The sequence below is a fragment of the Setaria viridis genome, chromosome 4, assembly GCF_005286985.2.
Source record: "Setaria viridis chromosome 4, Setaria_viridis_v4.0, whole genome shotgun sequence".
NCBI classification, from domain to species: Eukaryota; Viridiplantae; Streptophyta; class Magnoliopsida; order Poales; family Poaceae; genus Setaria; species Setaria viridis.
Genome location: NC_048266.2, coordinates 1812438 through 1831740, shown reverse-complemented (window position 1 = coordinate 1831740; position 19303 = coordinate 1812438). Strand labels below are relative to the sequence as shown.

The following is a 19303-nucleotide window of genomic DNA, read 5'->3' as shown; positions in this document are numbered from 1 at the left end:
CGCCCACCACGCTCGCCGGTGACGCAGCAGGCTCGGTGAGGCTGCGAGTGCTGCGGGGGCGGTCAGGGGGCTCGCCTCGCCATCCAACTACGTGCGCGAGGAGATGGTGGTGTGCGACTGCGTTGAGCAGCAGGCCTACTCCATCGACGAGCTCGACTGGGCGCTTGACGCCATGGCTGAGGACACGCGACGGTGGAGGCGGCCCGGGTGAAGGTTGGTGGGTGTGGCGGCGGCCCCGGCCCGGGTGGAGGACGGAGCCCATCAGAGGTGGCCCGACGGAGAAGGAGTTGTGGAGGGGTAAGCTGTGTGGTAAGCTGGATAGGTGCTGCCGAGGTCACATGGAGACTATCGCAGTTACAGTGGCGGCCAGGGGTTGTTGCATGATGTCGGTCTTGGCCGCTTGCAGCGGACCATGGTGGCTTACATTGTTTTGCAACGGTCAGTGCAGCGTGGGACTGCGTCAGAGGTCGGCGCTTGCGGCATCGGCATCGTGGGACAACTAGGCTTGCAGCAGATCGCGGCGAGTTGCTTAGCTTGACTGGGCTACCCGGTGCGGTACATTGGCGGAAGACGGGGCAAGCGACTTCTCTGGCTTGCTGACATGACGGCAGAGGCTTTTGCGCGGGTGATGCAACAAGGCGAGGTCAACCCTGTGGCGCCAGTTTGGCTGATCGACAGAGAGCTTGTGGAGCGGGGCAACTTTGCTCACCACTCGAACAACGACAAAAGAAACAGACCTGTGACATGGAGTACTATGGTGGGTGTGGGGAGGCCCCCACGCGTGGTGTTTCTTCGAGACGATGAGAGTGAGGTGGAGTCCAACGACGGATGTGGCAAGACCCCCGAGCGTTGTGTTATCGCGGTGGTGACTGCGAGACAGTCTGTGAGAGGTCCGAATTCGGTGGTTTCACCCTGTCAGGTGGAGTGTGGTGTTGCAGTGATACTACGCAGAATGTCCCGCATGGCAGTGGCCTTTTCGGTGCGGTACGGTCCGTTTCTATCTGTACCTATCGATGCCGAGCCACGCCTGGAGGTTTCGTCGTATTATGAGCATGGAGGTTGGTGGGTGCCGTTATGGCGAGTGGAGTGAAATCGGTTGGATCTGGGAGTGTTGAGTTGAGTGACTATCTACGTTGATATCAGAATCCAATCGAGCGAGTTGTTTTGTTTTTCTTTTTTATCTTTACAGTCCGGAACTCCTTCTTTTTAATATAATCGGCAGCTCTCCTAGTTGGTGTGGAAAAAATAATGGAACAGTGAAGTTGCAGCTCTAATAATGCACGCCCTTGCTGCTGGCCGCCAAGCCTGCAGCCGCATGGCCCATCCGCCGGCCAGAAAGGGACGGGACCGATCCGTCGCCGTCGCCGTCGTGCCTGCCCGCGCCGCCCCGACACGCCACGCGCCGCGCAACGTGCTGCCCAACCCCGAGGGGGGCGTCGTCGTCGTCGTTGCCTCAGCAGCCGAGTTCAGGTCGCGGTGCAAGATCCTGCAAAGGGATCAGAAAACGACGTGCGCTTGGCACTTGCTTAACCAATCAAGAAATGGCTTCTTGCTCTCTTCTGCAGCCGTCGCAGCAGCCACGTACACGAGCAGGAACAGTTGAGGCACAGCTAGCCTGCAAATTCTGCACCATTCAGGACTAGAACTAGCTTGAGATTCAGAGTCTCTTTTAAACTGCAGGAGCTAATGTCTACTCGTATTGCAAACCTGAACTGAACTGAATCTGAAGGACCTTCAATTCGGACATCCAATTCCCCCTTTTTTCCCAAAGACGACCCTCTGCGACAGCGTTGTGAGTACGTGGACCAGACCGGGGTTCCCATGGACCAGAGCATACTGTAGATCTGATCTGACCTGCCGATAGCCAATATTGCAGTTGCAGTGGAGAGAACTGGAGATGGTTATGGGTCTCAGGTCTCACTACCACTACTCTCTACAGGTTGGATATAATATCAGGAATCAAGGCAACCAGACAGGGAATGTCATGCTCATGGCGGACGTAGCGATCCGTCCGGGACTGCAGAGAGGTCCACATGACATGACACGATCTCTCGCTGTTCTCTATGTGCAGCTTCATGTGCCGAAGGTCATGTACCTGGACCCTGGTGGTATCTTCTCAGTTCACATGACCACATCTCCTCTATCTCTCCTGATCTAATCCACTTTGGAACGCAATTATGCAAGAAGGTTGCAACGGTGAGGGGCATTTTTATGCCGTGCTGTTGCCGCCGCTGGTGGCGTTGGTCCCTCACGAGCCACGCCCACCATCTTATATCTCTCTCTCCTCTCATGTGATGGGCTCAAGTACACGCCCACGCAACTGCAATTATCTGTATCCCAAACCTGATCATGGATTCCCTTCTTTCTCTTTAACGACCTTTTTTCATGTGATAATTTAGGCGTGCTTTTTCCAGATCCGACCGTGCACGTGTGCATGCATGGCGAAGTGTGGTTTGGTGCCTCCCGGCCCTGCAAGATCATTGCTCTTGGATTCCAGGAGATATCGCCAGAGCCCTTCATGACCAGGCACATAAGCACACACACCTCCTCTGCTAAGTCTGCCATATTCTGTGCACTGTTGCATTGCTAAACTCACCCAACATGAGCCAAAGAGCCCAAGACTCTCCAGAATCGGTGAATCCTGATCACAGGTGCCAGAGCGCAGGTCTGGTCTGCTGGAATTTGTCCAAGACACGGTCTTGGCATTCCGGATAGCACCAGTTTTCAGCCGAAGCACAAACGGATGGATCCAAGGCAACTTTTGTTTCTGGCGTCGATCTTTGCTCTAACCTAGCTGAACAGTAGCGAGTAGCATGCTGCTGCCAGTATCGAGCAATGAGCCAGGAAGAATCCAAGGAGATACCAGCAATGCACGCTGCATATATAAACTCCAGCACCTGTCACGACATTTGGATGCTAATTAGAAGTATTAAATATAGGCTAATTACAAAATTAATTGTACAGATGGAGTTTAATTCGCGAGACGAATCTATTAAGCCTAATTAGTCCATGATTTAACAATGTGGTGCTACAATAACCATTTGCTAATGATAGATTAATTAGGCTTAATAGATTCATCTCACGAATTAGCACAGGGTTCTGCAATTAGTTTTATTATTAGCTCATGTTTAGTGATCCTAATTAGCATCAAACATCCTATGTGACATTGCTAAAGTTTAACATCTATTATCCAAACACCCTGTAGACAACCTGCGCTGTTGGTTCGCCGGCCCTCACGTCCAAGAAAGTATAGGCATGATACACAGAAAGACGTTTAAATTTTTTTTTCTGATTGAAAGTGGGGCAGCCAGCCAGAGAACATTTTCTTCTTGTTTTCACGCAGGCGACTCTGATAAGAAGAATATCAGATGGAGCTTTGGAAGCTGTCAAAAACAATGGCAGTGCAGCCATCATATACGTCATTTTAGAAGAAATCAAGTCCATCGTCGCGGAAAAAATAATTACTCTTTAAGTTGCAGAAGAGCATGGAATAATTCGTTCATGACAAGAAAGGCAAAATAAAGCAGGTGATAATTCTACCTGACGTAGCGAAGCCCCTTTTGCTTTTTGCTGAGATCCTGATCAGGTCGCCCCAACCACCGGACGTAGCGAAGCTCCAGTCCACTAAGCATTGCCTCAAAGGTTAAACCACCCTTTCTTTTCCATTAGGGGTGGATAACGAGCCAGCTCAGCTTGGCTCGGTCTAGCTCGTAAAGATAACGAGCTAGCTCGGCTCGACTCGTTATCCTAACGAGCAAAAAAGCCAGCTCAGCTCGGCTCGGTCGAGCTCGTGAGCTCGCTCGAGCAGCTAACGAGCAAAAAGTCCTGCTCGACTCGAACTCGGTCGTTATACTAACAAGCAAAAAGTCCTGCTCGGCTCGTTAGAGAATTGCACCGAGCCGAGCCAGTTGCGAGCTAACGAGCCAAGAGCATTTTGTCTAGCCCTATTTTCCATCTTGGCGAACTGTATCCTGACTTTTCAGAAAAAAATAAGAGAGCTAGTTTTGTTTTACCTTCAAGAGAGGTTAACTCAACCACATAGGTGCATAAAACTATAGGACCTAGTCATAGGTTTTTCAGTTTAATCAGCGCTCAAACCAAGCATGATCGTGATGTGAACATAGCAAACTTAAATGCTGTGCATGGTAAGCATAAAATCGTTCGAGATTTAATTTAAAGGGACCGACGAACTCAAATCCGAAAGGGATGTGCTCTTGCGTTCAACATCATTATCTGAAGACCCTCAGTTTCTTGGGAGAAAATGACCAGATGAGACTCGTGATGGTGTATGTGCAACCAACTCAAGGACAGATAAAGGGGCTTGCCCCTCCCTCCTGTTCCTTCAAAAAACGCTCAAAGGCAGATAAACCTTTCGCTGTGACACTAGTACGGACGACAGGTCCCTCAGCTAGTCAGCTCAAGCTACATTGCAAGCCAAGCAAGCTCAAGGCTGTCTACCAGCCCTTCTGCTACAAATTCTCTGCAATTTCGACGCAGGGATAATTCATGACACCGCGAAGGACGGTACAATTAAGTTCATGGTTGTTCTGAAGGAAACTGAACCAAAAAAAAGGGAACTGATTTCTTGCTTGCGAACTCCCCTACGAAACCAGCAGATCGATGGAAACATGGCACCAACTGGATTTAACTTGTGCTACACACACTTTGACTGTTTATCATCGGCAATGACACATCGCGCTATTGTTAGTCTCTCAAAAAGGTCAGCATAAAAATGATTGATGATATGACTTCAAAGTTCGTAACGCCTGGAAAAGAATCTCAAAAAAGTTGCTCCAATTTTCGAACCATTTCCCCTCCATTTGAAAATTGAAACCCTTCCCAGCTCGGATTATAAACTGATCAAATCCCATGGAGAAAGGGCCCAAACGCATAAAGAAGCAACAGTCGTCACAGCTTTTGACACCTCTCTTTCCCCCACTTCAAAAAAAAAAAAAAACGCTTGCCAACCAAATTCAAATGCCCCCGCTAAACGGGCCCCACTTTCCGGGCCCACCTACACACACCCAAGCCAGCACGGGTACATGCCTCGGCAGCACGGAACAGCCTCGCACGTCGGCGCTACCCACCCGGCCACCCCACTGACCCCCGGGTCCCGCGAGAATCCTGGCCCATGGTGCAGTGACTTGGGGCGGAAGACCCGGGGACACAGCTGGCGACACGACACAGTAAAGGCTGCGCTCCCCAAGCCCCCACCCCTCCTCGCCTTCGTCGTCCTCCTCTCCCCTTCCGCTTCCCCCACACCACACCAACTCGCTCGCCGGCCAGCGCCCCCCCCCCTCCCAAACTCTCTCTCGCTGTCGGTAGGCCCGGCGGCGCCCTCCTCCCCTCTCCCCGCATTTATTCCTCGGCGTCCCTGCCCTCCTCCCCCCTCACGTCCCCCTCGTGAATCGTGATCTCGCCGTCTCGCTCGCACACACTCTCTCTCCCACCGCACGAGCCCCCCGTGTGGTGTGGTGGGAGCGGGCGGGCGCTAAATGGCGAGCAGCGGGGTGAGGAACGGGGGGCCCAGGATGAGCACGAAGCTGGACCGGGGGCAGGGCGCCGGCGCGACGCCCAAGGCGGCGGCGGGGAAGCAGCGCCTCTCCTCGGCGGCGGCGGGCGGCGCGTACCGGCGGACCAGCTCCGGGCCGCTCCCCGCGGCGGGCGGGCGCGCGTCGTCGGACGGAGGTGGGTGGGTGCGGCTCGCTCTAGCTCGGCTTCGATCGTGGCGGGGGCGGGATCCGGATTCGGATTTGGTTCCGCGGGGTTTGGATGGGTTTGGGGATTTGGAGCTGGGCTGATTTGCATTTGGTTAGCTTCGCCCTGCTTTGCTGTTCCAGGTCGCTGCTGCTGAATCTCGCGCGATTTTGCTGGGGGTTTTTGCTCCTTGACCGAAATGTAGCTGCAGATCGCTAGTACGGTACCATTTCGGTTGGCCTTGGTGCGATCGGCCTGGCTAAATCCTCTGGATTTTGGGCTGGCTAGTTTAACGATTTGCTTGCGTGGGTGCAAGTGTGTAATGTATCTACCGAGCAATTGCACCATCTCGAAACTGCCGTGGGGGGTGCCTTGGTTTTGATATGATGGTGTGTTTCGCGTCTTTTTTGTTGCATTGTCATGATGACCATGCACCCCTTGCGCCCAAGTATCCAACCATCACAATATACCCTGCAAAAATCACGTAGCTGTAGAGAATAATGAAGAGCACTGGTTGGTAAATAAATGCTTTTTCCTACTGGCTGTGCTTGCATCTCATGGTTAGTTGTGGAGTTACCTTGCAAAGGATGACACCTGGATGAATGTTAATATGTGTAGAGTTACAATTTACATTGAGACATTCAGTCGTTAATGTAAGAGATTGTCCTGATTCCATATGCAACCAGTAGCAGTAACACTTTCTTAGTTTTACTTGGTGTAATTTTACAGTCCTAGTGAATTGCTAACGTTCTAATGTGAACTGCATGCTGAAAACAGCTTTCTTTTTTTTGGTTTTGGTTAAAAAAAAAAACTCCAAAGTTGCTTCTGAAACTTCTGTGTGGCATTTTGATATTCCCGTTCTACGTAATGCAAGTAGTTAACTGTTAACTCTACTGCAATGCCTGGAAAAGTACCCTATGGAAAATTGCTTCATGGTGGTTGATGTTTCAGAAGAATTACTTGGTGGTAATGATATCGAGTAGTATATTACAATATGCATTGTTCTGTGCCTATATTGTTTACTATATGCAATGCGATCATTCCTAGTAATTCGTTTATTGAGCTGATTAAAATGCCTCATTTCTTAGATTTGTTTTTTTGATTGTGCACCTAGCAATCATTCTTTGCTGCATGCTGTGCATTGCCTAACATTATCTTTCCAAATATTTGAGAATTAAATTATCAGCTGGCATCATGTCTAATGGTGAAATTATGGATCATGCTTTGGGCTTGTTTTTCTTTCTGGCAATTTTCATTTGATCTAGATTACCTGTATGGTCGACTGAAGAATCTCATTCCTCCCTGTTCCTAGCAGTTTCTAGTAGAGTAAGAGTTGCTGTGAGGCTTAGGCCTAGGAATGCTGAAGAGTTGGCGGCAGATGCGGATTTCGGTGACTGTGTTGAACTTCAGCCAGAGGTATGGCTCGCTTTCTCTTTAGCATGCTATGGAAAAAGGTAACATAATTTTGTTTTCTAACTTGATGAAAATTTGTTATGAAGCTCAAAAGGTTAAAGCTTCGTAAAAACAATTGGGAGTCGGAAACATATGAATTCGATGAATTGCTCACGGAGTTTTCTTCACAAAAGAGAGTGTATGAAGTTGTTGCAAAACCAGTTGTGGAGGTATATGAAACTCGATCTTTCTCGTTACTTTGGAGTAATCTTTCTGTCCTTTGTTTTTCTCAGTTCGAGGTAGTCATAAACTCAGGTTGCATATTACGTGCTGCTAATATTTTTAATGCCACGTTTTCTTTTCCGTGAGTATACATAGTATTGCAAATTGCTTTGTGGTGATGATTCTAGACGCGGAAGGAATTTCGAAATTGCCTAGAATTTGTGTTCATAGTTTATATTGACTAGAAAGGACAAAGCAACTGTTCAGACCCTGAAATATTTTGTTCTAGCAATAACATTAGTTTGATTACTGTTATGTGTTGCTCCCTTGGCAATGTCTGTACCAATGTAGAGTTCTCCGTGTTTTACAGAGTGTTATGGAGGGATATAATGGTACAGTTATGGCATATGGCCAGACTGGTACTGGGAAGACTTTTACGTTGGGAAGACTTGGTGAAGAAGATACTGCTGCTAGGGGAATTATGGTTCGTGCAATGGAGGATATTCTAGCAGATATAACACCTGAAACTGATTCTGTGTCAGTATCATATCTACAGGTTTGTGATGGTTTGCCTTTTGCAGTTTTATCTATTGATCTAGTATCTTTGGAATCCTTTTTGGTCGTAACAATGCATTTTGGGATGGTTATTACAGTTGTACATGGAAATGATACAAGACCTCCTTGATCCTGTAAATGACAATATAGCCATTGTAGAAGACCCAAGGACTGGAGATGTTTCACTGCCTGGAGCCACGGTAGTTGAAGTTAGAGATCAGAAAAGCTTTGTGGACCTTCTAAGGGTTGGTGAGGCCCATCGCGTTGCTGCAAACACGAAGTTAAACACAGAGTCATCTCGAAGTCACGCGATCCTCATGGTATTCTTATGTTCCATGAGTTCTCTTACCTATCTGTATGCCTTTACAGTACAGCATTTCTAGGAAATGATATGGTGATATCCTTTGTGAAGGTAAATGTCAGAAGGTCTGTAAAAGGTAGAACTGAAATGGATGTCAGCATTTCTGGTGAAAATGGCCATTCATCGTCCATGATGGGGTCTTTACGACCACCTGTTATTAGGAAAAGTAAGCTTGTAGTTGTAGACTTGGCTGGATCAGAGCGCATAGACAAGTCAGGTGAGTCTTCTTTTCTTAATGATATGTTGTATTGCTACATTTGTTCTCTCAGCAGTTGCATGTCCATGTAAATGTTCATAGGTCTCTTATAATTTGCAACTCTGAATATTGAGTTACTATTTGCAGGAAGTGAGGGTCATACATTAGAAGAGGCAAAGTCTATCAACTTGTCCTTAAGTGCTCTAGGGAAATGCATCAATGCACTTGCTGAAAACAGTCCTCATGTACCTGTTCGTGATTCTAAGCTTACTAGACTGCTTAAAGATTCATTTGGAGGTAAGGTTTGTTATGCTCTTTATACTTCTTTTTACAAAGTTATTACATTTGCATGTGTGGCATCAAAGGGAACCAGTGGGCTATCTTATAATGAACAGCGGCATTAGAAATCAGTTAGTTATGATCTGTTCTAAAGTGCACTGTTCTATTTTTTTCTTCATTTTTATTCTAGGAGAGCAATTAGGCCTGCAACATAAGTTAACAAAAAGAACATTGTACATATGCTCTTTATTTTAATATAAAAACAAAATGAAGCACTGTGCTAGAAGAATCTTTTAAGAACATATTTGGAAAGAGCATGTCAAATGTCTTTTGGTTGAACATTATTCCCCTGAAATTTGACAATGACACAAGGTATTGAGGCATTGTATATTTGTATACAGTAAAAATGACATTGAGCCATTGGCGTAGCTAGGGAAACAATGACAAATAAAAAAGTTTCACCTAATAAAAATGTTGCCTGTCACATTTATTTGCTCTGATCAAGGTCAACCTGCTATTAAATGTCATAGGTACTGCAAGAACATCATTGGTTGTGACAATTGGTCCATCTCCCAGACATCGGGGGGAAACTACCAGTACAATAATGTTTGGACAAAGGGTATGTCTGCAGATATATTTAATGGTTTTAGGATTTCATCTTCAAGTTATGCAATAGTGACAATTTCTGAATTCTGATTTCGCAGAACTAGCAAAAATAATTGCAAGAGGGTGATTAATGTTTGCTTTGTTTCATGTCTAGGCAATGAAAGTTGAGAACATGGTGAAATTGAAGGAAGAGTTCGATTACAAAAGCTTGTGCAGGAGACTTGATATTGAATTGGATAAGTTAATAGCAGAAAATGAAAGGCAGAGGAAATATTTTGATGATGAAGTTGAAAGAATAAGAGCTGAAGCTCAATGTCGTATTGCTGAGGCTGAAAGAGAGTGCAAAATCATGTTAGAGGTTTGCTTTCTGTCTCATCTTCTACATACCTTTATAGACTAATTAGCCCTTTCACTTTTGTCCTGTATATTGGTGTCACATTTCTTTATAATTTGCAGTCCACATGCCAATATAATTCTGTGATCCAAACTTGTTTTGTATTTTGCTTGGCAAAACTGTAGCATGTAGCATGTTAATACTCCTAAAAAAACAATGAAAAAAGCACCGTATGTTTTTGTATCCTTTTGTTGATTATTTTGAAGTCACGTTTGCCTCTCTAAAATTAATATGCAAACGCTCAAAGCTTTCTATGTTAGTCTCATAGATTGTTTGGATATTCTTATGATAGGGAGTGAATTTCTTCAGTTTAAATATTCCTAAATTAGTAACTTTCTCTCTAACATGCTTGATTGAAGCTATATTTATCTTTTATTTTTTATGCAGAATGAGAAAATGAAGTACCATCAAGAATACTTAGACTCAATAAAAATACTGGAGGAGAAGTGGAAAATACATCAACAATCACCCAAGAAACAAGTACACTTCTAATTCAGCTTTATGAATTAATCAATGCCATGCTGTTTTTTTCCATTATTCCTTGGAAGGAATTTTGGAGTCACATTTTTGTGTTAATTCCAATGTGATTTCTCTCTCTCCTTTCATTTTGCAGATTAAAGAGGCTGAGTCCACATCCAGTGACGTTGGGGAAGTGCAAAATTTACTGCAGAATGAGAAAATGCTCCGCCAATCTGCTGAAGACGAGGCCAGTGACCTCAAGAATCAAGTGTCACACTGGAAAAAGCTGGAGGTGCTGATGGCTAAAACCTGTTCTTTTTCTGTCAAATTATTGCTTCAATGTACTGATAGCAAATTATTGCCTCAATCTTGTAGGCTACAGCTACAGCTGAGGTAGTAAAACTCCGGAAAATGCTAGATACTGAAGCTAGCCAGAAAGAGAAACTTGAAGAAGAAATTGGTGTTTTGAGAAGTCAGTTATTGCAGATGAGTATGGAAGCCGATGAGGTAGGTGTTACTGCCATTGCTAGTTTTTTGTGGGCAGCTGCTGAATTGCATTGCTGGCTTGCATTATGATTGCTAACCTAAACATAACGGTGCTCTTTTCTCTTCTTTTATTTGATTTGGTTGTATCAGACAAGGAGGAGTCTTGATAAAGGAGACGGGCCAGGAAAAATATTTCCTGGTTTAGATTCATTGGTGTCTCAGACTCGAGGTTCACAACCCAGAGAGCAAAGCAATGGACCTAAGCAGCCGATTGCCAAACTCTTTGAACAAGGTATTTGCTTCTCATTTATCAATTTATTTAAAAAATTGAAATCAAGCTAAAGTCCAGTAAATTTCACATGGTTAGGGGTGAAAATTGGTGCCCCTAGGGGTTAACACGGACCCACCCTCTTTATTTCAATTAATAGTGCTAGGTTTCAAATTGTGCCACATTTTGAAAAGCTGGCCCTATTAATTGAACTAAAGAGGGTTGGTAGTGCCTGCTAGGGGCACCAATTCACACCTGACACCCCTGACACGGTCCAGTTTTCACATTCTTCTTTATGTTTTTACATCTACCACCTCCCACCATCACAGTCATAGCCTGAATTCCAATTTCTGCTGTGTTTGACTTGTCTAGTTCTAGTTCCTGTAAGCAATCTCCAAAAGAAAAGTGAGCTAATTGTTAGGGTAAATTTAATTATGGTGATTGGTGAACTCCTTAGGTTACAAGAAATGGTGTGCAAAAGGACCTGTTTTGTTGTGCTATGGTGTTCCCTTTCCATTTTCTCACAAGCTAAAAATACTACCCCCTACCGTGATTCTTTATGTAGCGTATTTGGATGCCAATATATCTGTGCAGACATTCTATTCGCAAATATATGAATGTGATGAATGGTAAAATCACCAGGGATTAAGATGACATTGTGAAAATGGTAGATCATAACTTAAGATAGAATTTTGTAAAACATCCTCTGCCTTTTTTTTGCAGTCCTACCACCCGAACTATTGATGTCTGATATCTCAGCAAAACATGTGCTTAAAGTTTTCCTTTCTCTGTTTTCAGTTGGGTTACAGAAGATATTGTCGTTGCTCGAATCTGAAGAACCTGATGTTCGTGTTCATGCAGTGAAAGTTGTTGCAAATCTGGCTGCTGAAGGTGAGCGCTGCATTTTCATAATGCTTTCTAGCTAGATATAGAGATTGTTTTCTTTTCTTTGTTTGTCCATGGAGTTGCTACCTGAGCATGTTTTCTGGTCATATGCATAATTTTTAAGCATCACTTATCTGCTTCATTCAACGTATGCAGTCTGCATTTTATATGCTAGGGTGTCCATGGCTACCTATGTATAACTATTTTGGATTGAAAGCATATCAACGGGGTCTCATTATTCCCAACATATTTTGTACTAGAATAAAACAGTATTGCTCTAGTGGACTACAGAGTTTTGGCAATATACATAAGAAGTTTTACTTGGAAGCATACTGCTGGAGTAGTGTTGCTGTACAAATGCCCCCACAAAGACTCTTACCTATATCTGGAGTACTTGATTTTACTTGATAAGCTGGCAGCATTGTGTCTTTAAAGCTAATCTCACAGTCATCCTTGTGTACTTCAGAGGCAAATCAGGAAAAGATTGTAGAAGCAGGTGGCCTTACTTCCCTCCTTGTGCTACTTAGGAGCTCTGAGGATGAGACAATTCGCAGAGTAGCAGCAGGAGCAATTGCTAATCTTGCAATGAATGGTCAGTGGGCCAGCAGTGTTTATAATTCTTGACAGAGATGCTTTGATGATGAGCTTATTTCAGTGGTAGACTATTGGTCTCATTGTTAAAATTCATATATGCAGAGACAAATCAAGACCTTATCATGGCGCAAGGAGGTGTAACCTTGTTGTCTATGACAGCATCTGATGCAGAGGATCCACAAACTCTAAGAATGGTTGCTGGAGCAATTGCTAACCTTTGTGGCAACGGTAAACTCTAAATTTCTGCTTTTTATTCAAAAGTTTGGTCTCCAGTAAGAAATTTGTGTCACTGAAGGACACATTCCTCAGAAAGCTAATACTTTGGATGAACCTCCTTTTTTTTTTGGCTGATGGCTATCAGGCTATGTGAGGAACATGATCGTAACATTTAAGATATCCTCATTACTCCCTCATGGGTTCTATCAAAACACAAAATGAAGGCCTACATTTTTTTTAATATGAAAAGTAGTAGTGTATTTCTATGCTCGAGGTTATATCCTAGACCTAATCTTTTGCTTTTTACCAGACAAACTGCAAACTCGGTTGAGGGGAGAAGGTGGAATTAAAGCATTGCTTGGAATGGTTAGGTGTGGGCACCCTGATGTCCTTGCACAAGTTGCACGTGGCATTGCAAATTTTGCAAAATGTGAATCTAGAGCAGCCACTCAAGGTAATTATCTATGCTATGAATGCAGCACAAGAAATAGGAGCTTTCAGAAACACACACATTACATTTAAGAGTGAATCTTCAGTTTTTGTATTGCCTGAGAAATGTTTTATACCATCAAATTATCAATGCACAACCAAAAACTGAAATTTTAATGTTACAATGCTTTGATATGGTGTTCTGACATTATCTATTATGCATTTTCCAATATTAGAAATTCAAATGCTTTATGTGAAATTTTAAGTATAAATGCTTCATGTTCTAAATAATTTTTAGAAATATATCCATACATGTTATTGGGAAGAATGATGGATAATGCGGTTCGATGTGTTTTTGTTGAGACCACTTTTATCTGTGTGTTTTGATCTGGCAATTCCTGAATGCTGTTCCATGCATAACCCTTTTTTTTTCAGGAAATAAGGTGGGAAAATCATTATTAATTGATGATGGAGCACTTCCTTGGATTGTAAAAAATGCCAATAACGAAGCCGCTCCAATTAGGCGCCACATTGAACTTGCACTTTGCCATTTGGCACAACATGGTATCCCTCTCTTTCTCTCGCGTTCGCACACATAATGTTATGCTTACAGTTTGAATTTGCTCTCTTGTGCAGAAGTAAATTCAAAAGACATTATCAGTGAAGGTGCCTTATGGGAACTTGTTCGAATCTCAAGGGATTGTTCTCGAGAAGATATAAGGATGTTGGCACATCGGACATTGACATCCAGCCCCACTCTTCAAGCAGAGATGAGAAGATTGGGAATAAAAATGTGATAACAGAACAAAGTGCAGCTGGGTCTCACACGCTATGAAGTTACATTTCTCGTGCACATAGGAGGTGATGCCATTGCGCTCAATGCTGGTGATCAAGTGCATCATCCCTTGGCTTACCCAATTTTTGCAGGCGTAAAACACGGCACCAGACTGACTAATCAGGAGAGGCATTGTGATCTTGTACCATCTTCTCCTCGAGAGTTTACTTTTCTTGTTTTGAGGTGGCAGTTGAAAATCTTGATAGCAATTCATTTATTTGAATCCTAGCATATGAGGTTACCTCCTTATGTAGTGTTTGTAAAATTATTGCTGTAAAAATATCAAGGCCAAAAGAAGCGGGTTCAGTGTTTGGGTGAGCGAGCTTGCAGATAAGAACATTTGGCTGTGAAGTATACCTGTATTTATCATTGTATAGTTGCTGATCCCTTTGAGGTTTAACTTTATTTACCGCTGATGAGTCGTATGTACTAACTGTTCTTTCTTTCTCTTAAACGCTCGTACTGCCATTTCCTTTACCAGAGCTGCTCGCTGATTATCGTTGTATATAAAGGAAAACAAAACAAAGATACTCCATACCTCTAAGCCAGACAATGACAACAAAAGGAGCTCATCACGAAGATACTCCATACCTCTAAGATTATACAGGTTTATTTCTTCAGAAAGCTAATCAGACGGCATTTAGCCCCGAGAGAGTTTCAGGATGATCTCCATCTTCGTCTTCTCCTCCAATCCATGAGCTTCAGGTAAGCACCAGCTTGTTATGATCGCCAGCCGCGCCTTCTCAATCTTTAGATTCCTGCTTTTGCAGCGTCTGTAATTTGTAAAGTACAACAAAAGAAGCACCCAACTTTGCATTTACTCTTAAAATTGAGCGGTTGTAAATCAACCTTCGTACTGCTATTGTACCAATACATGAAAGTAATCATCATATGGAATGCAATTTATTTATCGGTAACACTACAGTACAGACGTTCCGACGTACGTTTCAATAGTTAAATATTGATATTGCAACTATTGTTTCCGCATGTTTCACAATAAATATGTTCATATTGCGGCGGGAATTTTCTATCCCGAAGTCGAACGACGTAGTCATTTTTTCGCATATTTTTTCGATGTTGCAACTATAGATTTTCGATGTTGCAGATGTGTTTGTTTCGATGTTGCAACGGAACGTCCGATGGAAAAATTTCTATCGGATGTCCGGACGCTAGTAGTGCCGTTTATTTATATAACTAACTGCTTACAGCTTACACATACCTGCTTCGTGGCCTTCTTATCAGATGCCTCATTGACGCCGACCATGCTGAGGTACTGATCTTCGCTCATATGTTTGGTGCCACACATGCCAGCAAGTCCTTGGTCATTCCAATCCGCAAATTCATTAAGGCCCATACAGACATCAGACCCTAATTCGTCAGCCACAGCATTGGCGACATCAACAAACCTTGCAACAGCCTTAAATATTCTAAACCGCCTCGCCTTCCCCTGCTCGTCTTGGTACGTTCGGCCATACTGCTTCATCCAGTCCTCGAACCTTGCTCTCATGGCTTCGTCATCACTCTTCATGCCCTCCTGATCCAAAGCTTCGTTACCATCAGGCAATGCTTTGTTGTAAGACGCCGTCTCGCGTTCCATGTCCTTTAGCGCCTGCATGTAACGAGAGGTACGCATCCGTCCTCATGGAGGGGTCCTCCTCAATGTCCTCCTTCTCTGTCCTGGATCCGTCTGCAAGTTTGAATACGGGAGGGTTGAGGGCTATGTAACATGCAGGAATAATGCTGAAGGCAAGAAATCTTAAGGCTTTTTAACATGCAGCAGGAGGTATGAACATGTGAGAGTTGTCGGCTATGCAGCATGCAGTAGAGAGTAGAGACAAGAAATCTGAAGGCAAGTTCATATATACCTGACCCATCTGTATGAATCACATACAGAATTCCGGCAAATACAGAGAAAGGCGACAGTTAGAGCAGCAGGAGCGCCATGGGCATGTTCGGCCACAAGACCCCTCTGCGCCACGAGGAGCGAAGCAAGGTGAGCCACGAGTGAACAAGTCTTGCATAGAGCCTGAGACAAACGGAAATTACCAAGGTGTGGAAACGCCGTGCTCCCTTCACCATCATCGACCCCGTCGAAGCCTGGACAACGATCCCCGGCGAGGAGTAACTGGCCCGGGCACGGACGCTCTGCGCCGTCAGATTTACCCGGCTGTGCAGGCCATGGGATGCTGCAAAAGCAGAAACGGCCGCCGCCGCCGCCGCCGCGACAGGAGAGCTGGGACGAGCACCCACAAGGTAGGCGAGGTTCCTCTGCGCCACAAGGGAATTATGAGCCGCAGGCGAAGAAAGAAGAGATGAGATGCGCGAGTTGTATACCAGGCCGTGTAGAGCATCTGCTTCGCTCCTCCCCGCCGCCGATCCGAGCGTCCCCTGGGTAGCGATCCCCGGCAAGGAGGAACAGGTCCGTGCACGGATGGTCCCCCGAAGCAGAGAGCCCAGCGACCGCAAAGCCATGGCAGCCACTACGCCGCCGCCTAGCGTCAACTAGGTTGACTTAAACATGCCATACAAAGGTTATTTTTTTGCTTGGCATATATTTTCTTGACTTTAAATGTCATCTACGAAGGTTATGTATCTAATTAGGAGTACGAAGGGCCGGGACGGGCGACACTTCACGGACCGTCCTCTCCTCTGTTTGTCAACCACAAGCAGATCGGCGAGGCTTCAGTTCCGAAATCGGCCGGCCGGTAGTGATGCCGCCGCCGTTGCCTGTGGTGATGCCGCCACCGCCGCCTGTACAGTACGTCCTGTCTCGCTTTCTTTTTCTTTTGTTGGCGATCCATTGCTCCTTACTTACTGGTTGATCTACCATTAGACTTCCATATTGGTCGATCTAGTGTTAGGTTTACATATTAGTCGGTATTAGGCTTACGTATCAATGCTAGGTTTTGTCAATTCCTTGGGGATTGGGATTGATAGTGGGAGGGAAGGACTCGTGAAGTCGTGATCCTTGACTTGGGTGGAAGGTTGGTTGTTTCCTAGTACAGCAGGACGAAATAGTCCTAAATGGAGGCATTATTGTAGATTTCTACTGAAATGATATTAGAAGTTCACAGATTTCTGACCTGTCTTACTTGGACATTACTTCAATTGATCGTTCTTGGATGATAATTTGTTAATCTATAGGCTCACTGCGCCTTTCCCCCTTCAGGTCTGAGAAGCTTGTGGATGGCGCTGGTGAGTCTGCGTCTGCACCAACTCTTCAAGAGCAAGATGTTTCACTTTGGAGGTGATTCTTGACACTACATCATCTGAAGTATTAATCACTGCCCATTCAGGAACAGCACATTGATATTTTCCACCACCTGCTGTGAGGAGCTTGTAGAAGCTGCTGCTGAGTTTGCATCTGGACAAGCTCTGCAAGATCCAGATGTTGCATCATCGAAGGAAGAATCGATTACTGCAGGTCCACAAACAGCGCCACATGACACCGTTAATGGCTCATCTAGTGCTTTCCCATCCAGTTGTGATAAGTTTGTGTCCATACCTACGGTAACCCAACAGGACGACTTGGACAAGCTTTTCAGCAAGTTAACCAACGAGTTTCATGGCAGTTCATCAGAAGCGTCGATCACTGCTAGTCCACGGACATTGCCACACAACACCACCAGCAGCTCTCTGCAATCAGCTTCATCCATTGGATCTAACATTTTGATCCGGCATCCTCCAGATTGCTTTCAGACGTTTTACATTAGGATGGACCGGAGGGGATCTTTTTGTACTTACCCAGATGTGGGTGGACCTTTTCACAGCGTACATGAGGCTGATGATGCTATTAAGCGCTTTCTCGATGAACTGCGTCATGGAGGAAGGTATGTTTTTATTTTTTACTTTGAGCTCGACCATTTCTACGTTGCAAGCAACAATGGTTGTTGTAGTGTTCTCGGAGAACTAAATGGCTGCAGCCCTTTGTATTCTATGCCTTATTTCTGATATACCCTAATCTATTACCATTTATGTACTATTAATGTGGAGTGCTATGGCCTGAACCAGGTGCAAGGAGCAAGATGCATTTTCTCATGGGGATAGGATGAAGCAGGATTGTAAATATTTTCTTGATGGTCCACCAATAGATCCCAATTTGCGAAGGAGTAAGACTACCTATGATGAAGAACGATATTTGATTGAAGCTTTACTGGACCGGTATAATGGTGATAACAATCTCTTCGCGGTCTGCTTTCTCTCCCTCCCTTCCACCTCACCCTCTCTCTCTTCACACACACACACTGATACAATGCTTTGCTGATCTTGTTTTAGGATCTTACAAGATGCTTGTAAGATCTTGCACATCTGATACACAAGATATGCGGCGTAGAACTAGGTAAGTTTTTTTTTTACTTTGTTCTAACTTGTCCATTTCCACATTGCAAGAAACAATGATTAATTAATGTTCAAAGCACTAGATAGCCACAACCTTTTGTATTTCATGCCTTTTTTCTACTCATGGGGTTCATGCAATGGATATACATTACCCTTCATTTACTATTAATAGCGAGGGTTCTTATCTGAATTAAGTGCAAGGAGCAAGATGAATTGTCTTACTTGGATAGGATGATACTTAATGGTCCACCATATCCCAATTCACCAAGTAGCAAGGTTACCTATGATGAAGAGCGATATTTGATTCAAGCTTTATTGGACCAGTATAATGCATGGTGACAACAACTTTTGGGGTCTGCCCTACCCCCCCCCCCCCCTCCCCCTCTGATCTAGCATCTCGCTTTGCTGATATCCTTGTTTTAGGATCTTGCACATGAACTTGAAGATCTTGTGAGGAAGCAAATGCTTTATGAGAATCTTAGGTGGTATTATCATTTCAATTTCACAACAAAGCAACAGGCTGATGATAGCACTGGCAATCAACTATTCTTTGCTGAAGTATCGCATATGCAAGGAGAGAAGGCATGGGAAGTCAAATGTTGCTGCAAGATTGGAGCTGAAGATAATGATGGTATTCATACTTCTATTTATAAACTATCTTTTACATACTCATCACAGTGGTTACAATTATATCACAAATATTAGCACGGAGGAATATTTATCTATATCCTATACGGGATTCATATGTTGGATGTGGTCTTCTCCTTAGTGCTTATGCTCTATATATGGTATGGTCACACAGAGTTTGCCACGCAAATCATTAAACCTTTTAATTTGAATATATTTTTTCCAATAATGTTTACAGATTTTTGCTGAATATAGGATAAAATGTCCAATTATTATAAAAATGAGATTAGTTTATTTGACACGACGACCCTTCAGTTTATGCTTATGAACGGTTTCATGCACATGACTACACTTCATTTATACAATTTTCCTTGCCTTATACTCAACCAGTGTTAACATCTATTTGTGCATGGTTTCCAATTTGGCACCAACCCTTCTGTTAGATGTAAACTTTTTTTTTAAAT

At 44.3% G+C, this 19303-nt stretch overlaps 3 protein-coding genes across 9 annotated transcripts; 2 read left to right on the top strand and 1 right to left on the bottom strand.

The window, feature by feature from the left end:
* Positions 1 to 5282: 5282 nt before the first annotated feature.
* On the top strand, positions 5283 to 14283 carry LOC117852330 (kinesin-like protein KIN-UB). The gene is made up of 19 exons (XM_034734373.2): positions 5283 to 5688; positions 7013 to 7113; positions 7197 to 7319; positions 7682 to 7867; positions 7965 to 8186; positions 8279 to 8444; positions 8571 to 8720; positions 9233 to 9321; positions 9463 to 9666; positions 10090 to 10182; positions 10316 to 10453; positions 10537 to 10668; positions 10798 to 10939; positions 11714 to 11806; positions 12267 to 12392; positions 12497 to 12622; positions 12921 to 13064; positions 13475 to 13603; positions 13676 to 14283. The coding sequence occupies exons 1-19, from the start codon at positions 5496 to 5498 to the stop codon at positions 13834 to 13836; spliced, it is 2718 nt and encodes a 905-aa protein (XP_034590264.1). The 5' UTR covers positions 5283 to 5495; the 3' UTR covers positions 13837 to 14283.
* LOC117852331 (uncharacterized) lies at positions 13765 to 16391 on the bottom strand. Of its 3 annotated transcripts, XR_011897968.1 has the most exons (6): positions 16209 to 16391; positions 15921 to 16142; positions 15740 to 15843; positions 15094 to 15561; positions 14232 to 14632; positions 13765 to 14145 (listed from the first exon to the last, which is right to left on the bottom strand). XR_011897968.1 is itself a non-coding variant. In XM_072293011.1 (5 exons), the coding sequence occupies exons 4-5, from the start codon at positions 15505 to 15507 to the stop codon at positions 14618 to 14620; spliced, it is 444 nt and encodes a 147-aa protein (XP_072149112.1). In that variant the 5' UTR covers positions 15508 to 15561; positions 15740 to 15843; positions 15921 to 16142; positions 16209 to 16391; the 3' UTR covers positions 14428 to 14617. The 3 variants fall into 3 exon arrangements, 2 of the variants coding, with proteins under 2 accessions (XP_072149112.1, XP_034590266.1); XM_072293011.1 differs by lacking the exon at positions 13765 to 14145 and having other exon boundaries at positions 14428 to 14647; XM_034734375.2 differs by lacking the exon at positions 13765 to 14145 and having other exon boundaries at positions 14428 to 14632; positions 16209 to 16346.
* Positions 16392 to 16490: 99 nt separating this feature from the next.
* Positions 16491 to 18812, top strand: LOC117852332 (uncharacterized). 5 transcript variants are annotated; one of them, XM_072293002.1, is made up of 6 exons: positions 16491 to 16632; positions 17044 to 17121; positions 17218 to 17704; positions 17886 to 18043; positions 18150 to 18213; positions 18636 to 18812. In XM_072293002.1, the coding sequence occupies exons 2-6, from the start codon at positions 17061 to 17063 to the stop codon at positions 18664 to 18666; spliced, it is 801 nt and encodes a 266-aa protein (XP_072149103.1). In that variant the 5' UTR covers positions 16491 to 16632; positions 17044 to 17060; the 3' UTR covers positions 18667 to 18812. The 5 variants fall into 5 exon arrangements, with proteins under 5 accessions (XP_072149103.1, XP_072149105.1, XP_072149104.1 ...); XM_072293004.1 differs by having other exon boundaries at positions 17886 to 18063; positions 18636 to 18775; XM_072293003.1 differs by lacking the exon at positions 18636 to 18812 and adding an exon at positions 18385 to 18552.
* Positions 18813 to 19303: the final 491 nt, after the last annotated feature.